Source organism: Mchenga conophoros, linkage group LG3 (genome assembly GCF_057382185.1).
Source record: "Mchenga conophoros isolate Kocher_MC1m ecotype Shallow Benthic linkage group LG3, M_conophoros_male_GT1.1, whole genome shotgun sequence".
In the NCBI taxonomy this organism is placed as follows: Eukaryota; Metazoa; Chordata; class Actinopteri; order Cichliformes; family Cichlidae; genus Mchenga; species Mchenga conophoros.
The window spans coordinates 73,804,566-73,820,695 of NC_140528.1; the positions used below are offsets into that span (position 1 = coordinate 73,804,566).

Sequence of the window (16,130 nt, forward strand, 5' to 3'; positions counted from 1 at the left end):
CCTTAGTTCTGTTTGTCTTGTTCAAACAGGATGAGGTCTTGCAGCAAACCCAGCATATTTCTCCAGCTTGAAGAGCTTGATGTTATCCTGGAAAAAGCTGAAGTATTTGGTTGCAGGACTGGCAGGTCTTTTGTGTGTGTTGCAAGGCACCCACTGGATGTGGTTGGGTCATCAGTGTTTCCTGATATAAAAAACTTTTGTTGTTTTTTAAATAAGATATTTAAGTGCTCCTGAGTGCAAACGTGACAACACTATTGACATTTCATGGCTTTTTGTTGCGTAACTTTATTCAGTCCTGTTAGCTTCAAATAAATGCTTTTGCTCTTTTATTGGACACAATGACATCACGTCACATTATCTGTCACAGCTTTTGAGTCAGTTGAGACACCGCGGACAAGGAGGCCTGGATATGTCTGCTTAGACTCAGATAAGAAGCAGAAAATGGATCAATCGAGATGTAACTTTACACAGCAAACTGTTTTCTACAGTGTAAATCAGTCATACACTGTTAACCACATACTTTAAAAAATAAATCAGTCAAAAGGCTTTGGAGAGGTGTTGCAGTAATAAAAACAGAGTCAGCGTATGGCAAATTTTCACTTGTCCTTCTTTTATTGTGGAACATACAATTATTTAGATCTCCACCACAACTGGTTAAGTAGAACAGAGTAATAGAAACAAGTGCTCTTTTTTTGTCTAAATCATTCATATCATTGTAGTTCTTTTAAAAGCAGCTGGCAACACTCTCCCACCTTCGATGGATCAGACACTGATGAGTACTTGGAAATCTGAGAGCTGACTCCCAACGAGCGAGCCAGATCCTGGGCTGTTTGATCTGAGGCCACTGTGGTTCCCAAGGCTACCAGCAGCCTAAATACAGCCTCCTTGTCTTGTACTGTCTCCAGGGCTCTACTGGCCACAGATAGGCACTGGGCCTTGGCCTCAAGGTCAGGCTGGAGATGGAGACAGCCAGCGTAGTTAAGCACCAGAGTGGCCAGGGCAATATGGATGTTCTTATTGCAGACGGTGGCCAGGTCAGCAGCACGTGATAGCACCGTTTCACGCTGGGCCATGAGGAGGGCTCGGCCATGCCTGCCACTGAAGCAATTACACAGAGTCCGCAGTGCCAGCATCTGGTTGGCAGGACGCCCCTCGGGCCTCATTAGGTTCAGGAGGTGGTTGCACAGTTGTACACCCTCTGCCTCTCCACAAAGGCTCTCATTAACCTGCGGGTGGCGCACTGCCAGCCTCATAATGTCCAGGACAGGAAACACAATATCTACAAAACATGAAGAAAGATTGGGGAGGGTCTTATTAGTGAAGAGAAATTAGCTAAAAAGCATTAAAACACACATGAATTGGGATGGGATACTTTTTTATTACCTTCAGGCCAGTGAGAAGCCTTCCAAAGCAGGTTGATCTGTTGGATGGTCGGAGCAGGCTCAGAGGAGTTGAGTCCACACACAGACAACAAAAGCCTCTCAAGGCTTTCCAGAACTTCTTCAGAGAGCTTGTGCTCCTGAGGGGCACCTCCATTTAGCTCCTTCAACTTAGCTGTTAAGGACAGGTGGAAAACACATTTTCTTACACTACGTTATGGACAAGAATAAAATAAACATTCTTAAAATATATGAAGGCTCCAAATATCACCCACTTTAAAGCACAAGTTATTCAGCGAGAGTTAACAAATCACACTGAAATGCTTACCAATGATCTGAGAGCTGTTGGCTTGCTCAAAGGTCACACCATCAGTCTTAGGAAAGTAGATGTTGGTTGTTTGTCTCAAGGCTGCTGAGGAGTATGCACCACCTCCTGCAAAGCAGGGAGACAGAAAGGAAAAATAATATTAAATGCAAAAAAAAACAAAAAACGAAAACAATGACAAGTATACTATTAATAAGTTATACATGCAACCTAAACTCAGGCAAAAAGAGAGAGAGCATTAACTTCTTAGAAGACTTTCTAACATCAGCAGGAGGCAAACAAAAAAAGTTTGACACTATTGCCTCATCTCATGAATGAGGCAAGCATGCTGTGTGTTCCCGTGTATGTGTTTAAATTGCTTGTGAATGAATGAGTGTGTGTGAGTCTTTAAAGAAGAATGTGCCAGCTGCAAAGAAGAAAAGCGAGCATGTCAGCATTCTCAGAGGTCTGCTCTGTGCTTTGATGCAACGTTTCCTACTGCAGAAAATAAATGCTATGATGGTGTAAATTAGGGCTGCTCGATTATGGCAAAAATGATAATCACGATTATTTTCACTGAAATTGAGATCTCGATTATTTGACGATATTTATTTAACCCTTTAAGACTTACCATAGAACCAAGTCCGCCAGAGCTTATATTTTTATTTATTTATTTATTTTTTTACATGCTGTAGTGCCATTTTTGGGAGCATTTCAAGTTGCTATACATCAATACAACTGTTGTAGCCCATATTTTAATAATATGTATGCATTAAATCCATAGTAATTACATCAATTGCAAAAAAGTGCAATAAACTACAAAAAAAATTGACAATCGTTTTTGTTTATATATATATATATATATATATATATATATATATATATATATATATATATATATATATATATATATATATATATATATATATATATATATATATATATATATATATATATTTATATTTATTTATTTATATTTGGGGAAATTTAAGAGGTTTATCCCTCAAAACTTTAAATACAAAAAAGTTGCAAAAAAATAGTTTCCCACCACAGAAAATTTATTTTGAGTGTCTTCATAGATTTATTTTGGAGATATAGCAATTTTTATATACTGCAGGAAAAACAAAAAACAATCCTATGATGCAAATTTGCAAAGAAAACAGCAGGTGCATCAAAATAAACTATTTCCAGCAGTGCAATTTGAGTTCTAAGCATCCCAGCAACTATTCAGAAAAGTATAGAGTCAAACATGACTTATAAAAACACCAGTATAGGCTTTTAAGGTAAAAGTAAAAAACTACATTTTCCGCAAAAATGACGTCACTTCCGGTTTCGGACAGGAAATGGCGGACATGCGATAGTTCGCATTGACATCTTTATCATTGTGGGAAGTGTTACGAACAGCTGGAATATTATGTTTTTGTTCCTGCAAGCGCTTTTTATGCAATTTTTGCAAAGTTATATGTGGAAGGAAACTGTGACCGAGGACAAGCTGATGGCATCAGATGTAAGTACAACTCCTCTGGTTTCATATGCAAAACAAATTATTGCGCTAGCTTACGCGGTTATGGTTCTACAGGGATTTAAAGGGTTAACAATAACAATGTATTGAATAATGACTTTAAAAAATAATATAAAATACTGTGCAAATACTGATAACAGTGCAAATGTTTGCAATATAAAAAATAAATGAAAAATGTAAACATCTATGTTTAGTGAACTTGGCAGTGTAGCTCTGTGGTGCAGCTATGACACTGTAGCAAAGTTTACACACTATGTCTACTTGATCCACGTCTGACTCCGCAAACCCACAATGTTTCCACACCACTGAAGTTTTTTTTACCTCTCTTTTCAACCAACGGCAGTCACTCTCCTCTCCAAATAACTTCTTCTTAGCTTTCCGAGCTTCCCTTGGGTCCTCTTAATTGTTGTGATGCGTGTTCGAAATGCAGAGCGGTGCGCTGGATTTGCCACACGGAGCAGCGCGAGAGTAAAGCACGAGGGAGGGGCTAATAATCAGTCAGTCATTTTTAATGATCGTTGAAAGCCCAGATCGTAATCGTGATTAAAATTCGTTAATTGAGCAGCCCTAGTGTAAATGTTAATAATTAATGCCAATATTCATTCAATGGCCAACCTTTTTATATGAATCTAAATGTACAAAATAATGTTACTAAAGCCTTGAAATAATGGTACACTTTAGATTGCCGCGTGCTAGCTGCTGTGACAGAAAGCAGGACGGCTGATGACAGCCTTCAGTAAGCTGCTTGATTTAAACATCACATCAGATTAAGTTAACAGCTAATCTGCTTAAACACACTTTTATTTTAACTTCTGTAGCTTTTCACTGTGTAAGATAAACAGTGGTGGATGGGAGCAGCTGCAAAGTTCCCTTTTCTTTACGCTAGAGCTTGTTGAAAAGCTAGTTTCATTCAGGACTTCCACCATCTTTTTCCCAGTAAAGATTTTTACTGTGACTATAACAACAAACACTGCTGTTTTGGACACTTAAAAAACGATAATTTAGTGCAGTCCTGGAGCCATTTGGTTAAAGGCAAAAAAAAAAAAAAAGAGAGAGAGAGAGAGAAAGGCCTCATAACTCCATAGAAAGGTACCACTGGGATTTGTATCTCACAAGTCCCAATTGCTCCTTTCGATACCAAGTTACCTGTGAAGGGATCCGCTACACCAACAGGAGCACCTGGGTTTGGGCCTGATCCTGGGATGTAGCGACCAGTGCCTGTGAAGAAAAAACACAGCTGTGAAACTGCACTTACAGGTCAAGTTCAGACTATGAACACCTCTGAGTAAACAAACTATACCTGTAAAAGGATCAGCTCCAAATCCTGCAGTATCACTGGAAGAACCAGGGATATAGCGAGCTCCTCCTGTCAAATAAAGAGGCGAAACACATTATACATTCAATCTAAGATCCCTTAATCGTTCCAGTGAAATTAATCTAAATGTACAGCAAAGAAAGCAAAGAAGCCAGCAGCAGTATCCATCTTTTGGACCTCACCAGTGAAGGGGTCACCACCAGCGGGCTGGGCTGGTCCCACCACGTGCCCTTTGGTGTTCTCAATGATAAAATTGGCAACCTGGTCAAGGAACATGGGGCTGAGGTCATTCTTCTGCAGAAAGTTGTGCGCTGTCAGCCAGGGGTCGTCTGTCACATTGTAAGGCAGCTTCATGGATGGCCCTCCCTCATTCACATCAATGCTGAACACGTAATCATACTCCTGCACGCAGATGGGGGGAGGGGGGGGGGGGGGGGGGGACATTAATGACAGCTCATATGCGACGTCCCGCTTACTAACTCTGAGCTTGTAGCCTCACCTTTCCTTCATACATGACACTCTTGGAGGTCTGTTGGTTTGAGCCTCCGACCACGTCTCCAATTTTCATCCAGCGGCCATCACTGACGCTCCACTGATATGCCTCCACCTTCTGTCCATCTTTGATCAACCGTGTCTGTCCATCGCGATTCCCTGTTGTAAACAAAACCACCCTGATGCACAGAGAACAGCTTCACCGTTTTATATGACAAAATAAATAGCAGACTGCTGCATTACCAGGCTCGTTCAGGTGTTCTCTTCCAGGAAGATCCTCCAGTTTGATGTCACCAAGATCCCCGGTCTTGGGGTCAATAGTGGCTTTGGAAAGTTCATCCTCAAAGGCCTGCAGGTCTTCTGCACTAGCCATGCGGTCCTCAGCTTCCGTAAACACGCGGATAATGCCATCGCTGTGGGCAGAGGAGAAGCTTCTGGTTTAGCCACAGAACTACTTACTGCTTCATTCAACATTTGTTTGAATGCAGGAGAGATGCGACGAATGAGGACAGCGAACACTGTCTTTAATGGGCTTTTAAATATTTATGGTGTAACATGATCAAGGAAATCACTATGACCTGACTGCATATTAACATGCCAAAAGCAGCTCTATTACCTGGCTCCGACTACTATGTCACCATTAGGTAAAATACAGCAGCACCACACAGACTGAGCAGGCAGGCGGATGGTCTGAGAGCACTCTCCTTGCCTCCATATCCTCAGACTCCGGTCCTCCCCTGTGCTTATAAAATCTAAGAGAAAAAAAAAAAAAGGGTGAGGGCAGGGTGTAGGAAGTAGGTACCATCTCAGAGTATGAAAATGGAAGCCGGCTGAATAAACCACAGAAGAGCATCACTGACTGCTGGTTTCAAGTCTCTCAGTTCTATCCCTTGTTTTTAAATATTGATACAATCAACAAACCTTGGCTATTGGGGAAGACAGCTAAGCTGTAGATGAAGTTGGTGTGGCTGTAGTAGACCTGTACGCATTCGCCTGTCACCAGCCACCTTCTGATACTTGTGTCATTGCTACACGAGAAGAACTCAGTGTTGCTGATCACCGCCAGGTCTCTCACACAGTCCTCATGACCTATAATGGAAGGGAATATTTTTTTAACCATAACTTAACCCTAAAAAATATGCAGCTACCAATTTAAATTTTTACTTTGACAAAGTTATGGCTTTGTCCCATATCCTACAATACTGTTGGTTTATATTATTAACCACGTAATCAAAGACAGACAACCAATCATGCTACTCATCAGCCAGTCTACTTTTTGTATACACACGCACCCCCCCCCCCCCCCAAAAAAAAGATTAAAAAAAAAACCAAAAAAAAAAAAAACCCATGTCCAATATACACCTGCATATCCTCACCTGTAAACGTCTTCTCACATCGTCCTGCTTTCCAAAGCTTTATGGTCTTATCTGCTGATCCCGACAGCATAAGGCCTTGTTCAGGTAAAATAGCCACTGCCCACACCGCTGCAGTGTGGCCCTGAAACAAAATTAACAAGCACAAAACATGTTCTGTCAATTTTTTCAAAACAATGGAGACACTAATCACCATCCAAGCAAGCTGAAAAGCGTAGAGGACCACGTACCTGCAAGGTCATCATGCACTTCTCATTGAGCCAGACTTTGGCTGTAGTGTCCCAGGAACCACTCAAAAGTGTCCCAAACTTCCCAGACGACAGAGTGCAAACTGTGGAGGTTTAAAGTTAGAAAGCCAGGAACCAGAAACACTGTGACGAGTAACACAGCAACCAGTTAATCCTCACTACTACAAAAATCCAAACAGCGAGGACAGCACAACTCACCTGTATTTTTGTGACCCTTGAGAGTGAAGAGGGGCTGCGGTCGATCCAGTGAGAAAACACAAATATTATTATCGTTCCCGCCTGTAGCAACAAGTCCCCGAGGGTATGTTTCACTGGGTGCGATGATGCATACACAGGATACAAAATTTGAGTGTCCAGACATAGAGTGCATCTCTGTGAAGCCTTTGTCTGAGCTGTCAGAGGGAGAACAAGACGAAAGTTAACAATGATTACTGAGGGAAGAAGTTAGGTCCCTTTGGCTCTAATCTGTAAGAAGGATAGGCAAATTAACAAAAATAAGCACTCCGAATCTGTTTCACTTTCGTGTTTCGTAAAAGAACAGTTGCAGCTGAATGAATGACAAAGCTAATTTGAGCAAACGTTAGCACTGTGCTTTTTGGCTAACTTAGCTACTAACCATTTTTATACATATGAAATCAGAAATAGTAAAATATTCAGTAAGGCGTGATTTGGCTTGACACTTTTCTTGTCCGGACAAGTCAATCTCTTTGCGCAGAGTGACTTGTACCCTGAAATTAATCGTAGCCAGGCAGCAGTTTCTGAGCAGCAAGCTAGCGCTAGCTACCTTGAGTTTGGTACCCAGACTCTTCCGGTCCGGTCTCTGGACACAGACACGAACGCTCCCTCTGGAAAAACAGTAGCGGCGAGTCCCCTGACGTCCATCTCGTGGCCCGGGATTGAACACCTGAGTTTGTACGAATTGAATGATGCCATTTTTGCTCCAACAGCACAATGAAACTACTGTGGCACTGTTAAGCTATGCGGCGTCGCTGTCAACAAACACCAGCCGCTATTGCTAGCGGAAGTTGAATTACGTCATTATTAGGAGTGGCGCACCTTTCAAACTAATGTTTAATTATTTGTGTTGAATATAAATTGTCTTACGTTTATAACATTAACATTAGAGTAGTGTTTTTCCAACTGTATTTTAGGTTTGTATTTTCGATTATATTTTATCAAAATGTATTGACCACAGTTGACCAGAGGGCGGCAGCAGAGCGAGGCCGCCACCATCCTGCTACATCAGCAATATCAAGCTGCCGACTACGCGGACCGAGCAGGAAACTAGGAATGTTGACGTAAAAATAACAGCTCAAACGTAAAAAGTGCCGCTGTTTAAAAAAAAAAATCATATTCGCTTTATCTATCGCGTCAAACGAGAGTTTAATGCTAATACCAAGCTTTTATGTAGACTTAGAACAGCTTAATAAACGCGTAAGTCTCGCTAGCAAATGACTTGTGATTTTCTTTAATCAAATCATTGCCTTAATGAGTAATTTAACATTTTCGGTATCTTGGTTTGTTTTTAGTTTTCCATTATTTCGTTTTATGTAATATGAAATAGAATAACTTTATTAACAATTTCGATGCTTCCCAGGACAAAAATGCAAATAATGCTTGTTCCGGTTTTATTTTTTTAGATCGGAAATGTGATTTTTTTTTCATTGCAGGTAGCAAAACAGGTCCCACAGAGGCGATGAGGAAGTAGTCTCACTGATTCGTTCGCTGACAAAAAAGTAAGTGTCTTTTCATTTTAGCTCACGAGATGTATATTTGACAATAAACGCGTTGGTTCATTTTTACGCGACTGAAGTAAAGAGCAGCGTTGGCCCGTAGATGTTAGCTAACACAGTCAGGGTTTTAGAGCCCAGCCCATCACGATTGTGAATGTTGTCAGCAGTATGAATGATGGAGCAGGCGAGGCTTTACAAATAACGAGGCTCTGGTAGTGGTTACGTGGTTACGAGGGCTGTTCGTACTGTGTTCTAGCAGTGTTACTGTACTAGATAATGCTGATAATAAGATTCAGTGTAAGGTTTGGGGGGTAGATTGCTCAGGGTATCAAGTGCCTGGTTGATAAGCATCTGCTTTGTATTACACAGAGGTTAGGCCTTTGTTTAAGACACATTCCACGACCATTTCCACACAGTATCTGATATGTCCTTGTATGTACAAATCTTATAAAGGTATCCTTAATCCTTCTGTAGTTAAGTTATAGATCTATTATAATGTGCAGGGCAAAATGCAGGTCTCACTGATGGGTATTTTGCCTGAAACATATCATTTCAAGTATCTGCAAACTAAAGAACTGCAAAACATGTTTGTCAGTGTCTTAAGTTTGTGTGTGTGTTCGCGTTTGGTACACTGTAGGTTTCCCAGAATTCCCAGCAGCCATGAAGCTTCGATTGCACTTCGTGGTGGACCCTATGGGCTGGCTGTGCATCAGTGTGGTATTTGGGATCTGGCTCTACAACACCTTTTTTGTTCCCAAACTGGTTCTGTTTCCACACTACAATGAGGGACACATTCCTTGGGCCATTGTTGTTTGTGAGTTTCCTTACCTTTTGTGTTGACACGTGAAAAACTGAAAATGAGTTTCTTTGGAAATTGGAAATGAATGTGCCCGATCACACCTCATCAGTGGAATTAAAACACACTGTATTTCTTTAGGTTACTACATAGCATCAGGACTCTGCCTAGCAGCACTGTTCAGAGCTTCCACAGCAGATCCAGGCCGTCTTCCTGCGGACCCACACATACCTCATGCTGGTAAATGCTTTTCTCACTGCTTACCGCTTGTTTGTATATGTCCAGTTTGTCTGTTACTCCGGTACCGACTAGCAGTATCAACTCTCTTCGGATCGATGATTGTTACATAGTGTTTGTTGTCTTTGTGTTTCAGAGAGAGAGCACTGGGAGTTGTGCAATAAGTGCAACTTAATGAGACCTAAACGGTCGCACCACTGCAGTCGCTGTGGCCACTGTGTGCGCAGGATGGACCATCACTGTCCCTGGTAATCATACACGAACACCTACTCTCATGCTCCCATCCATTCTTGTTTATTCAATTACTGAGATTTGAAAGCTTATTTAATGACTGAACATATCATAGCATGCCATGTGTGTCCACTGCTGTGATAAAGAAATATGTGATCACTTGCTAAATGCACTTTATTTCCTTTGCAGGATTAATAACTGTGTGGGAGAGGACAACCACTGGCTCTTCCTGCAGCTGTGTTTCTATGCTCAGGTCCTCAGCTTATTCACGCTGGTGCTGGACTTCTGTCAGTACTATTACTTCCAGCCTCTGACAGGACTAGACCAGGTAGGTCCATGGGATTGTTTTTAAAAGTTGGCCTCTACTCATTTACAGCTTCATAATTTTATTCTCTGCTGAGTAACTTTAAACATAGGGATATCTGCCCACACCTACATCACAGAGAGCCAAGAGTATAAAAAATGACTTTTCTTCTACAGCGATTGATGTTCATACTCTGACCTCATTATTTGAAACTTTGGCCATGTTTATTATGAGATTTAGCTACACTAATGGAAAACTATAAACATTCATATTTGACAGTGGGAAAATCAGCAAATGGAACTTTAAGATGATAAGAGGTTTTCACAACAAAGGGCACTGTTCTCTTTCACTCAGGAAAAGTTCACTACACGTCACGAACTGGCTCTGCTGCGAATCTCTGCGCTAATGGGCGTGGTCATGTTTGGAGGCATGTCTTCTTTGTTTTACACACAGATGACTGGCATCCTCTCAGTGAGTACTGAGTAAAGACTTATTTTCTCGTTTCAGCTGACAGTTTAAGTTCTCCACCCATTTCCTGCTGCCATCGTCTTGATGCGATTATGTCTTTAACTAATTAAATGCGGCTAATATTTCCAAGCTAAGTGTTGAATATCAGTTTGTAGGATCAGTAAATGCGTCATTCACAGCGTTATTCAGCTTGCATGTCCTCTTGAAAGCAAGTTGAAGACAAAAAAGAAGAAAAATGATGTAGCAGCTTCAGACAAAACAACATGACATGGTGTACAGAAATAAAACGATCAATGCCAGTAATGCAGCGATCGATAGGAAAGAATCAGGGGAGAAAGTGTGCACATGAGTGCGTTCATATTACTATAAACCACAACAGCAACATGTTCATCTGCCATACCTCTGCTGACATGAATAAACATTTCATTTATTAAATAGTTTGGCAGGTCTGTGAAAAGATGTTATCTGAAATGTTTTAAAATGAGTCACTCATGTTGCATTTTTCTTGTCTTACAGGATATGACCACCATCGAGAAAATGGCTCACTTTTCAAATGAAACGTAAGTTCCGTTTCTTCTTATAGCAGGAATAGCTGCGTCAGAGGAATAGGCCGATCTTTTGGGAGATAAATCTATCGTATGTGTAGAGACCAGCCATTTACATAGCATACCAAAGGCGAAGCAGAAGGGAACTTGTGGTTTCAAAACGGGAGTGACAGATCAGTGGGGGATTTTTCATTTTTTATTTTTTGCAGTGTCACTCTCCTTCTTTTATATGCAATCTATGATCCTCGTTCACTTTTTGGCAGACAGTTTGGTACAAAAAGGATTTTTACTTGAACAATTACCTGTTTTTTCTTATCAGATATGGCGCAAAGAGATCCTGGCAGTGGGCGCTAGCTGAAGTTTGTGGCACTCGCTGGAAACTCCTTTGGCTCATCCCACTCCGAAGCAGACAGCCACTTAACGCCAGCCACCAGTTCCGCTCACACGTGTAGGCCGGTAGCGCTCCCACCTGCACAGATGGTAGGAGCTGCCCTGATGAAACACTGTATACACACCTAAGAATCCATCTGCTCGCCTTCACCATCCTCTTTTGTGCTACGAGAGCTGGGCAGCAGTCTTGGTTTTTCAGTGGATATGCCAAGTTTTTTTTGTTTTTTTCCCTTTGCCTTTCTCTACAAGGCCCAGACTGGCAGAAAACAGGGTCAAGAAACACCTTTGGGAGTAATGGGAAATGTTGTGTTTTTAACTCACTGTGACTGCTACTTTAAGCATTTGGAAACCACTTTTTCTGGCTAATTGCAAAAGAAGGATGGAGGTTTTCATCTGAAAGCAGCTGGCAAAGGAACCCCCCCTCTCAGGTTACTTTAATAAAGAGCCTTGACTACTGACCTTTAATCATCTACAGACAGAACAACGGTTATTTTAGTGTGTCTATTAGACTGGCGTTTTTTTGTAAGAAGTTTGTGCCTTGTTTCTTTTAGCGGTCCTCTTAATTTGTGTGTTTGTTTGATGTTTTCCAGCTACTTCTAGTTTGGAAGCTTTTTTTATTTTTTTGTATTGTGTTTGTTTATTTATAATTTTTTGTAAAGGGATCTGTCTATTATCAGCGATGTTTTTTTCCTGTTTATAATTTGAGGATTTGTAAATCATTTGGGGTTTGTTGTTGTTTTTTTTTAATTTGGGATTGTTCTATGAAGAAGTACTCTGTGAACCATTAATTTACGAAGAATGAAGCAGAACAAAGTTGATAATTTGAATGACAATTTGTAGTCCTTTTTATAACAAATAGGCAGCCTGGTATGAACCTGTGTTATGGAGAGCAGTTAATTCCCACTTTCCTATGGCAAAAATCCACATTAGAAACGAGCTTATACAATCAATGTTGTATGTTGTGGTCAGATTGCTGCATAATCAAGAATATAACATTCCTTGGCCAATTAATGTAATGACTTGATTACAACATTGTATTACTTTGTTTTAGAAGGCATTTAGGTGTCATGTTCTGCCTTCAAAGATAACTTAAATCAAGCTGCCTTTCTTAAATGCCTAGTTTAACCTCATGCCCCACTTATGTTTGCAAATGTGAAACTATAGCTGGCAGCTAGTTAGCTTAGCTTAGCATGATGTAAACTGTGTAAACATAAACAACTAACATTTTTTTAAATACTTAAAAAATATATTTTAAGTCAGTAAGATAAATCCTAGCAGTTGGTGAGATTTTCTTGGATAACACCAAGCTAACAAGCTAATTTTAGTTTATGGTCTTAAAGCTAGGTAGCTTTAAGATCACAGCTACTGGCTAGTTTTGCTTAACGCTAAGCTAAACCAGGTAGCTACTGGCTAGTTTAGCGTAATGCTAAGCTAAACTAGGTAGCTACTGGCTAGTTTAACTAAGTTACATGGCTTGCTTATAGCCTCATAGTACCTGAAGGATGTAGAAGTGATATCAGTTTTGTTTACACCATGATTTTCCCCCAAATGTTTGCCTTTTCCTTTAAGTCAGTCTGTTTAGCTAAAATGTATGTACAGTACAATCTGTTAGCAAAAACAACTTGACCAATTTTTTTTTTAAATTTAGACTGTTGACAATATAATTTCTAATTGATATTTACCATATTTTTGCTGCTGCTGCTGTAGGTCTTAAATGGATCTGAACACGCAAACTTTGTTAATGCTGTCAGCAAAACTGGCAGATTAGCCTACTTGTGGTGACTTACAGCTAGTTAACCCTTGACAAGACATTGGCAACTTATTTATGGTGGTTTTACTGTAAGTGCGTGGAACTGTTTAGAGATTTTATTGACTTCATTAATGAGATACTTAAGGTAATGATAGTACTAGCATTGCGTGGTTGTCTTCAATACTTGGCAATCTCTTAGCTAAACCTGTATGTAAACAAAGCTTGTCACGTGTTGGGAAATAGTACAATATCCAAGTAGTTGTAAGTGCCTGTCTACTTTATTTCATTGTTATTTACTGTCACAGTCCATAATCATCGTTGTATGGCTGTCTACAAGCCAAAGACCTGGGGAAATGTTGCAATAGTCATCAAGCATACAGTAAGTGCATGTTTCACCAAATTTCTGAAGGTAGCGGTTCAATATTATGCACTGAATTTCACATTCGCACACAGTCTCGTTTTATTGCAATCGTGGTACTTATGAAAGGAAGCCTTTTTTCATATTTATGTGTTCAGGTTGTTTGCATTTGCATGAATGTGTATTATTGATGACTCTGTGATTTTTTTATAATGCATATTCAGGTTCCTGGGTGTCTGTGTGTGTTTTTATTATTATTTTGGGGTCGGTTTAATGAGGAGATACATTTGCATGATTGGCACTTTTTTGTTTTTCGTTATCATTTTTGAAGCAATAAGCATTGTGTATCAGTAAAGCCATCTTTTAGTGAAATTCCGACATGTAGTGTGAAATTTATGAACTAGTGGATGGGTTTCAGTCATCACTCCTGAACCAGTAATTACACGACTTGAACATCTGTCCTTATTTCAGTAAACCTCTGCAGCACACACTGGTGTATGTTTATTGTCAGCTAATAGTTAGTTAAGTAATCGATTAACAATATGTTGGCCTCTACAGCTCATGTTGATTATACTGGAATAGCTGAAATGAATTATTTTGAGTCGTAACCTGCAGCAAGCTGTAGGTTTAAATATTTCTAATATGTTTACTTTTTTCCCCTCTCAGCTGCCATCTGGCACCCCCAGATCTCTAAATCCATGCATCTTGTTCATTTTCAGTTTTTTGAAATGAGTTTACAGGCCTTATTTTGTTTAATTCTGACCTCAAACAGTGGAACTGTTATGTTTTGTAAGTTAATTTGTTACTCCATAAATATGTTTCTTTATGTTTAGGAAGCCTATGACAAGTTGCCAATTTATTATGTTACAAAAGTACTATTGTGATTATAAAAGGTATATAGGTATTCATATTCAAATAAATTTGATTCTGAACAAATTTGTGTAATTTGTTTTTTTGTGCTTTTTCACCTACATCTTTGCTTCATCTGAAGCCTCTTTTTTTTTTTTTTAGAATTAAAGTTAGTTGAGAAGTTAGTGTAGCACATGATGGCTAAATGGCATTTATCAAAGGAAAACGTTGCTTGTAAGAGATGGAAAGGAGGTTTTTATTTTTTTGTTTACCAGAGATCAAAGAGGCCAGATTACTTCAAGCTGATAGGAAGGCAGGAGTAACTGAAATAACCGCTTGTTCCAACCATGGTATGCAGAAGACCATCTCTGAACCTTTTAGCAGATGGGCTAGTGCAGGAACTGAGCCCACAATCCACAACACAATTGGACAACAGAAGATTGGAAAATGTTGCTCGGTCTGACGAGTCTCAATTTATAATGCAAATTTGACATAAACAGCCTGACAGCATGGATCCATCAACCATTCAGGCTCTTGTTGTTGGTGTAATGGTGAAGGGGATATTTGCTTGCTTTACTTTAGGCCCATTTATACCAAATGGGAATTGAAGATTTAGCACCACAGTCAACCTGGATATTGGTTAGTACTACCAGTACCATAGTGAGATGGCATCCCCTGCCACCATATCTCAATCCAATGGAGCACCTGTGAGATGTGGTCAAATAGAAGATTCACATCATGGATGTGATTCAGCATTCATTGCAATAACTTCCCAGTGCAAGTGAAAGAGCAATAACTACACATAGAAAGTGTTAGAATAAACAGTCAGATTGATTACACTACACCATACTGTACAAATGCTCCATTACAAATAAAATACATTTTCTCAGGATTCTATTTGTAACTTTTACTATGAAAATGTCCTTTGAGTATTATTATATATAACTGCTAAGCGGCTAATGTCAACAGCATTAATGGGTTAGCAGCACTCTGACGTTGCCACTGATCGAGATGGAGCTGATGCGAATAAAGTTAAACTCTGATCGTTTTTGTTAAGCTGATTTTTGAACCCCGAAGCCAGCTTTGAGGTTTATATTTGTAGAATCATGAGGTGATTAGTGGATATTCCTTCTGTTTTTTCCCTTTTTTTTTTTTCTCTTTGACCCAAAAACAAAACAAAATGTGTTAAGAATATGAGTTAAGAATAACTCATAGATATCTGAAATATGATGAGATGGTGAATCCAGTGAATATGCAACCGTTATTATATTGTATGTATTGAGTTTATTGTGAGTTTTGGATAAAATAAAAAAAATCTGCTTTAGACCTCAGTCTGTATAATATTAAAACTTGTAGACCAGCAACAAAACATCACAAAACTAATCCCACTAAGTTGCTGAGCATGTAGTTTTACTTGAATTTAATGGATCTCGGTGTCTGAATGAACAGTAGAGCAGCACGGTCCCTGCCGTGCGCACACTGACATCCACTTTAAACAGGAGCATAAATGTTTTTTTGACATTATTTCACAGTTTTTCAGTGAGTGTCCTACAACTGCGACACTAAAGTCAGGCTGCCTGGCTGCTTTAATTGCTGTTTGCGTCTCTGTGTACAATTACCATACGAGCGATTGTTTCCAGCCAAACGGTCATTGTTCTGAAAAGTTCTTAAGTCTCAGTGAAGCGTGCCTAATGTGTGCACGATCCGTGAACATAATCTGTGTGTGCCGTCCAAAATGGTTACATGCTTTTAGCATACTCTGAACCACACACACACACACACACACACACACACACACACACACACATAGCCATCATGGTTTTGACCTTCAGCTGT

The 16,130-nt window shown here is 39.8% G+C and overlaps 2 protein-coding genes across 4 annotated transcripts; one reads left to right on the forward strand and one right to left on the reverse strand.

The window, feature by feature from the left end:
* Positions 1-590: 590 nt before the first annotated feature.
* On the reverse strand, positions 591-7,644 carry plaa (phospholipase A2-activating protein). The gene is made up of 14 exons (XM_085267163.1): positions 7,418-7,644; positions 6,832-7,025; positions 6,616-6,716; positions 6,389-6,509; positions 5,934-6,101; positions 5,629-5,764; positions 5,256-5,425; positions 5,020-5,171; positions 4,703-4,922; positions 4,506-4,571; positions 4,352-4,423; positions 1,708-1,812; positions 1,384-1,554; positions 591-1,279 (listed from the first exon to the last, which is right to left on the reverse strand). Exons 1-14 carry the CDS (start codon positions 7,564-7,566, stop codon positions 711-713), a joined length of 2,394 nt encoding a protein of 797 aa, XP_085123289.1. The 5' UTR covers positions 7,567-7,644; the 3' UTR covers positions 591-710.
* On the forward strand, positions 7,082-14,381 carry zdhhc21 (zDHHC palmitoyltransferase 21). 3 transcript variants are annotated; one of them, XM_085267176.1, is made up of 9 exons: positions 7,082-7,100; positions 8,304-8,369; positions 9,004-9,180; positions 9,304-9,402; positions 9,536-9,647; positions 9,820-9,958; positions 10,289-10,405; positions 10,919-10,962; positions 11,267-14,381. In XM_085267176.1, the coding sequence occupies exons 3-9, from the start codon at positions 9,027-9,029 to the stop codon at positions 11,397-11,399; spliced, it is 798 nt and encodes a 265-aa protein (XP_085123302.1). In that variant the 5' UTR covers positions 7,082-7,100; positions 8,304-8,369; positions 9,004-9,026; the 3' UTR covers positions 11,400-14,381. The 3 variants fall into 3 exon arrangements, with proteins under 3 accessions (XP_085123302.1, XP_085123301.1, XP_085123300.1); XM_085267175.1 differs by lacking the exon at positions 7,082-7,100 and adding an exon at positions 7,933-7,951; XM_085267174.1 differs by lacking the exon at positions 7,082-7,100 and adding an exon at positions 7,944-8,067.
* The last annotated feature ends 1,749 nt before the right edge of the window (positions 14,382-16,130 follow it).

Bases quoted from the DNA above. Each gene is read 5' to 3' on its own strand.
- zdhhc21 (XM_085267176.1), top strand. From the start codon at position 9,027: ATGAAGCTTCGATTGCACTTCGTGGTGGACCCTATGGGCTGGCTGTGC. The intron at 9,648-9,819 runs GTAATCATACAC...TTTCCTTTGCAG, and splicing joins ATGGACCATCACTGTCCCTG to GATTAATAACTGTGTGGGAG. The intron at 10,406-10,918 runs GTGAGTACTGAG...CTTGTCTTACAG, and splicing joins AGATGACTGGCATCCTCTCA to GATATGACCACCATCGAGAA.
- plaa (XM_085267163.1), bottom strand. From the start codon at position 7,566: ATGGCATCATTCAATTCGTACAAACTCAGGTGTTCAATCCCGGGCCAC. The intron at 7,026-7,417 runs GTAGCTAGCGCT...TCCCTCTGACAG, and splicing joins GTCTGGGTACCAAACTCAAG to CTCAGACAAAGGCTTCACAG. The intron at 4,572-4,702 runs GTGAGGTCCAAA...TTTATTTGACAG, and splicing joins TGGTGGTGACCCCTTCACTG to GAGGAGCTCGCTATATCCCT.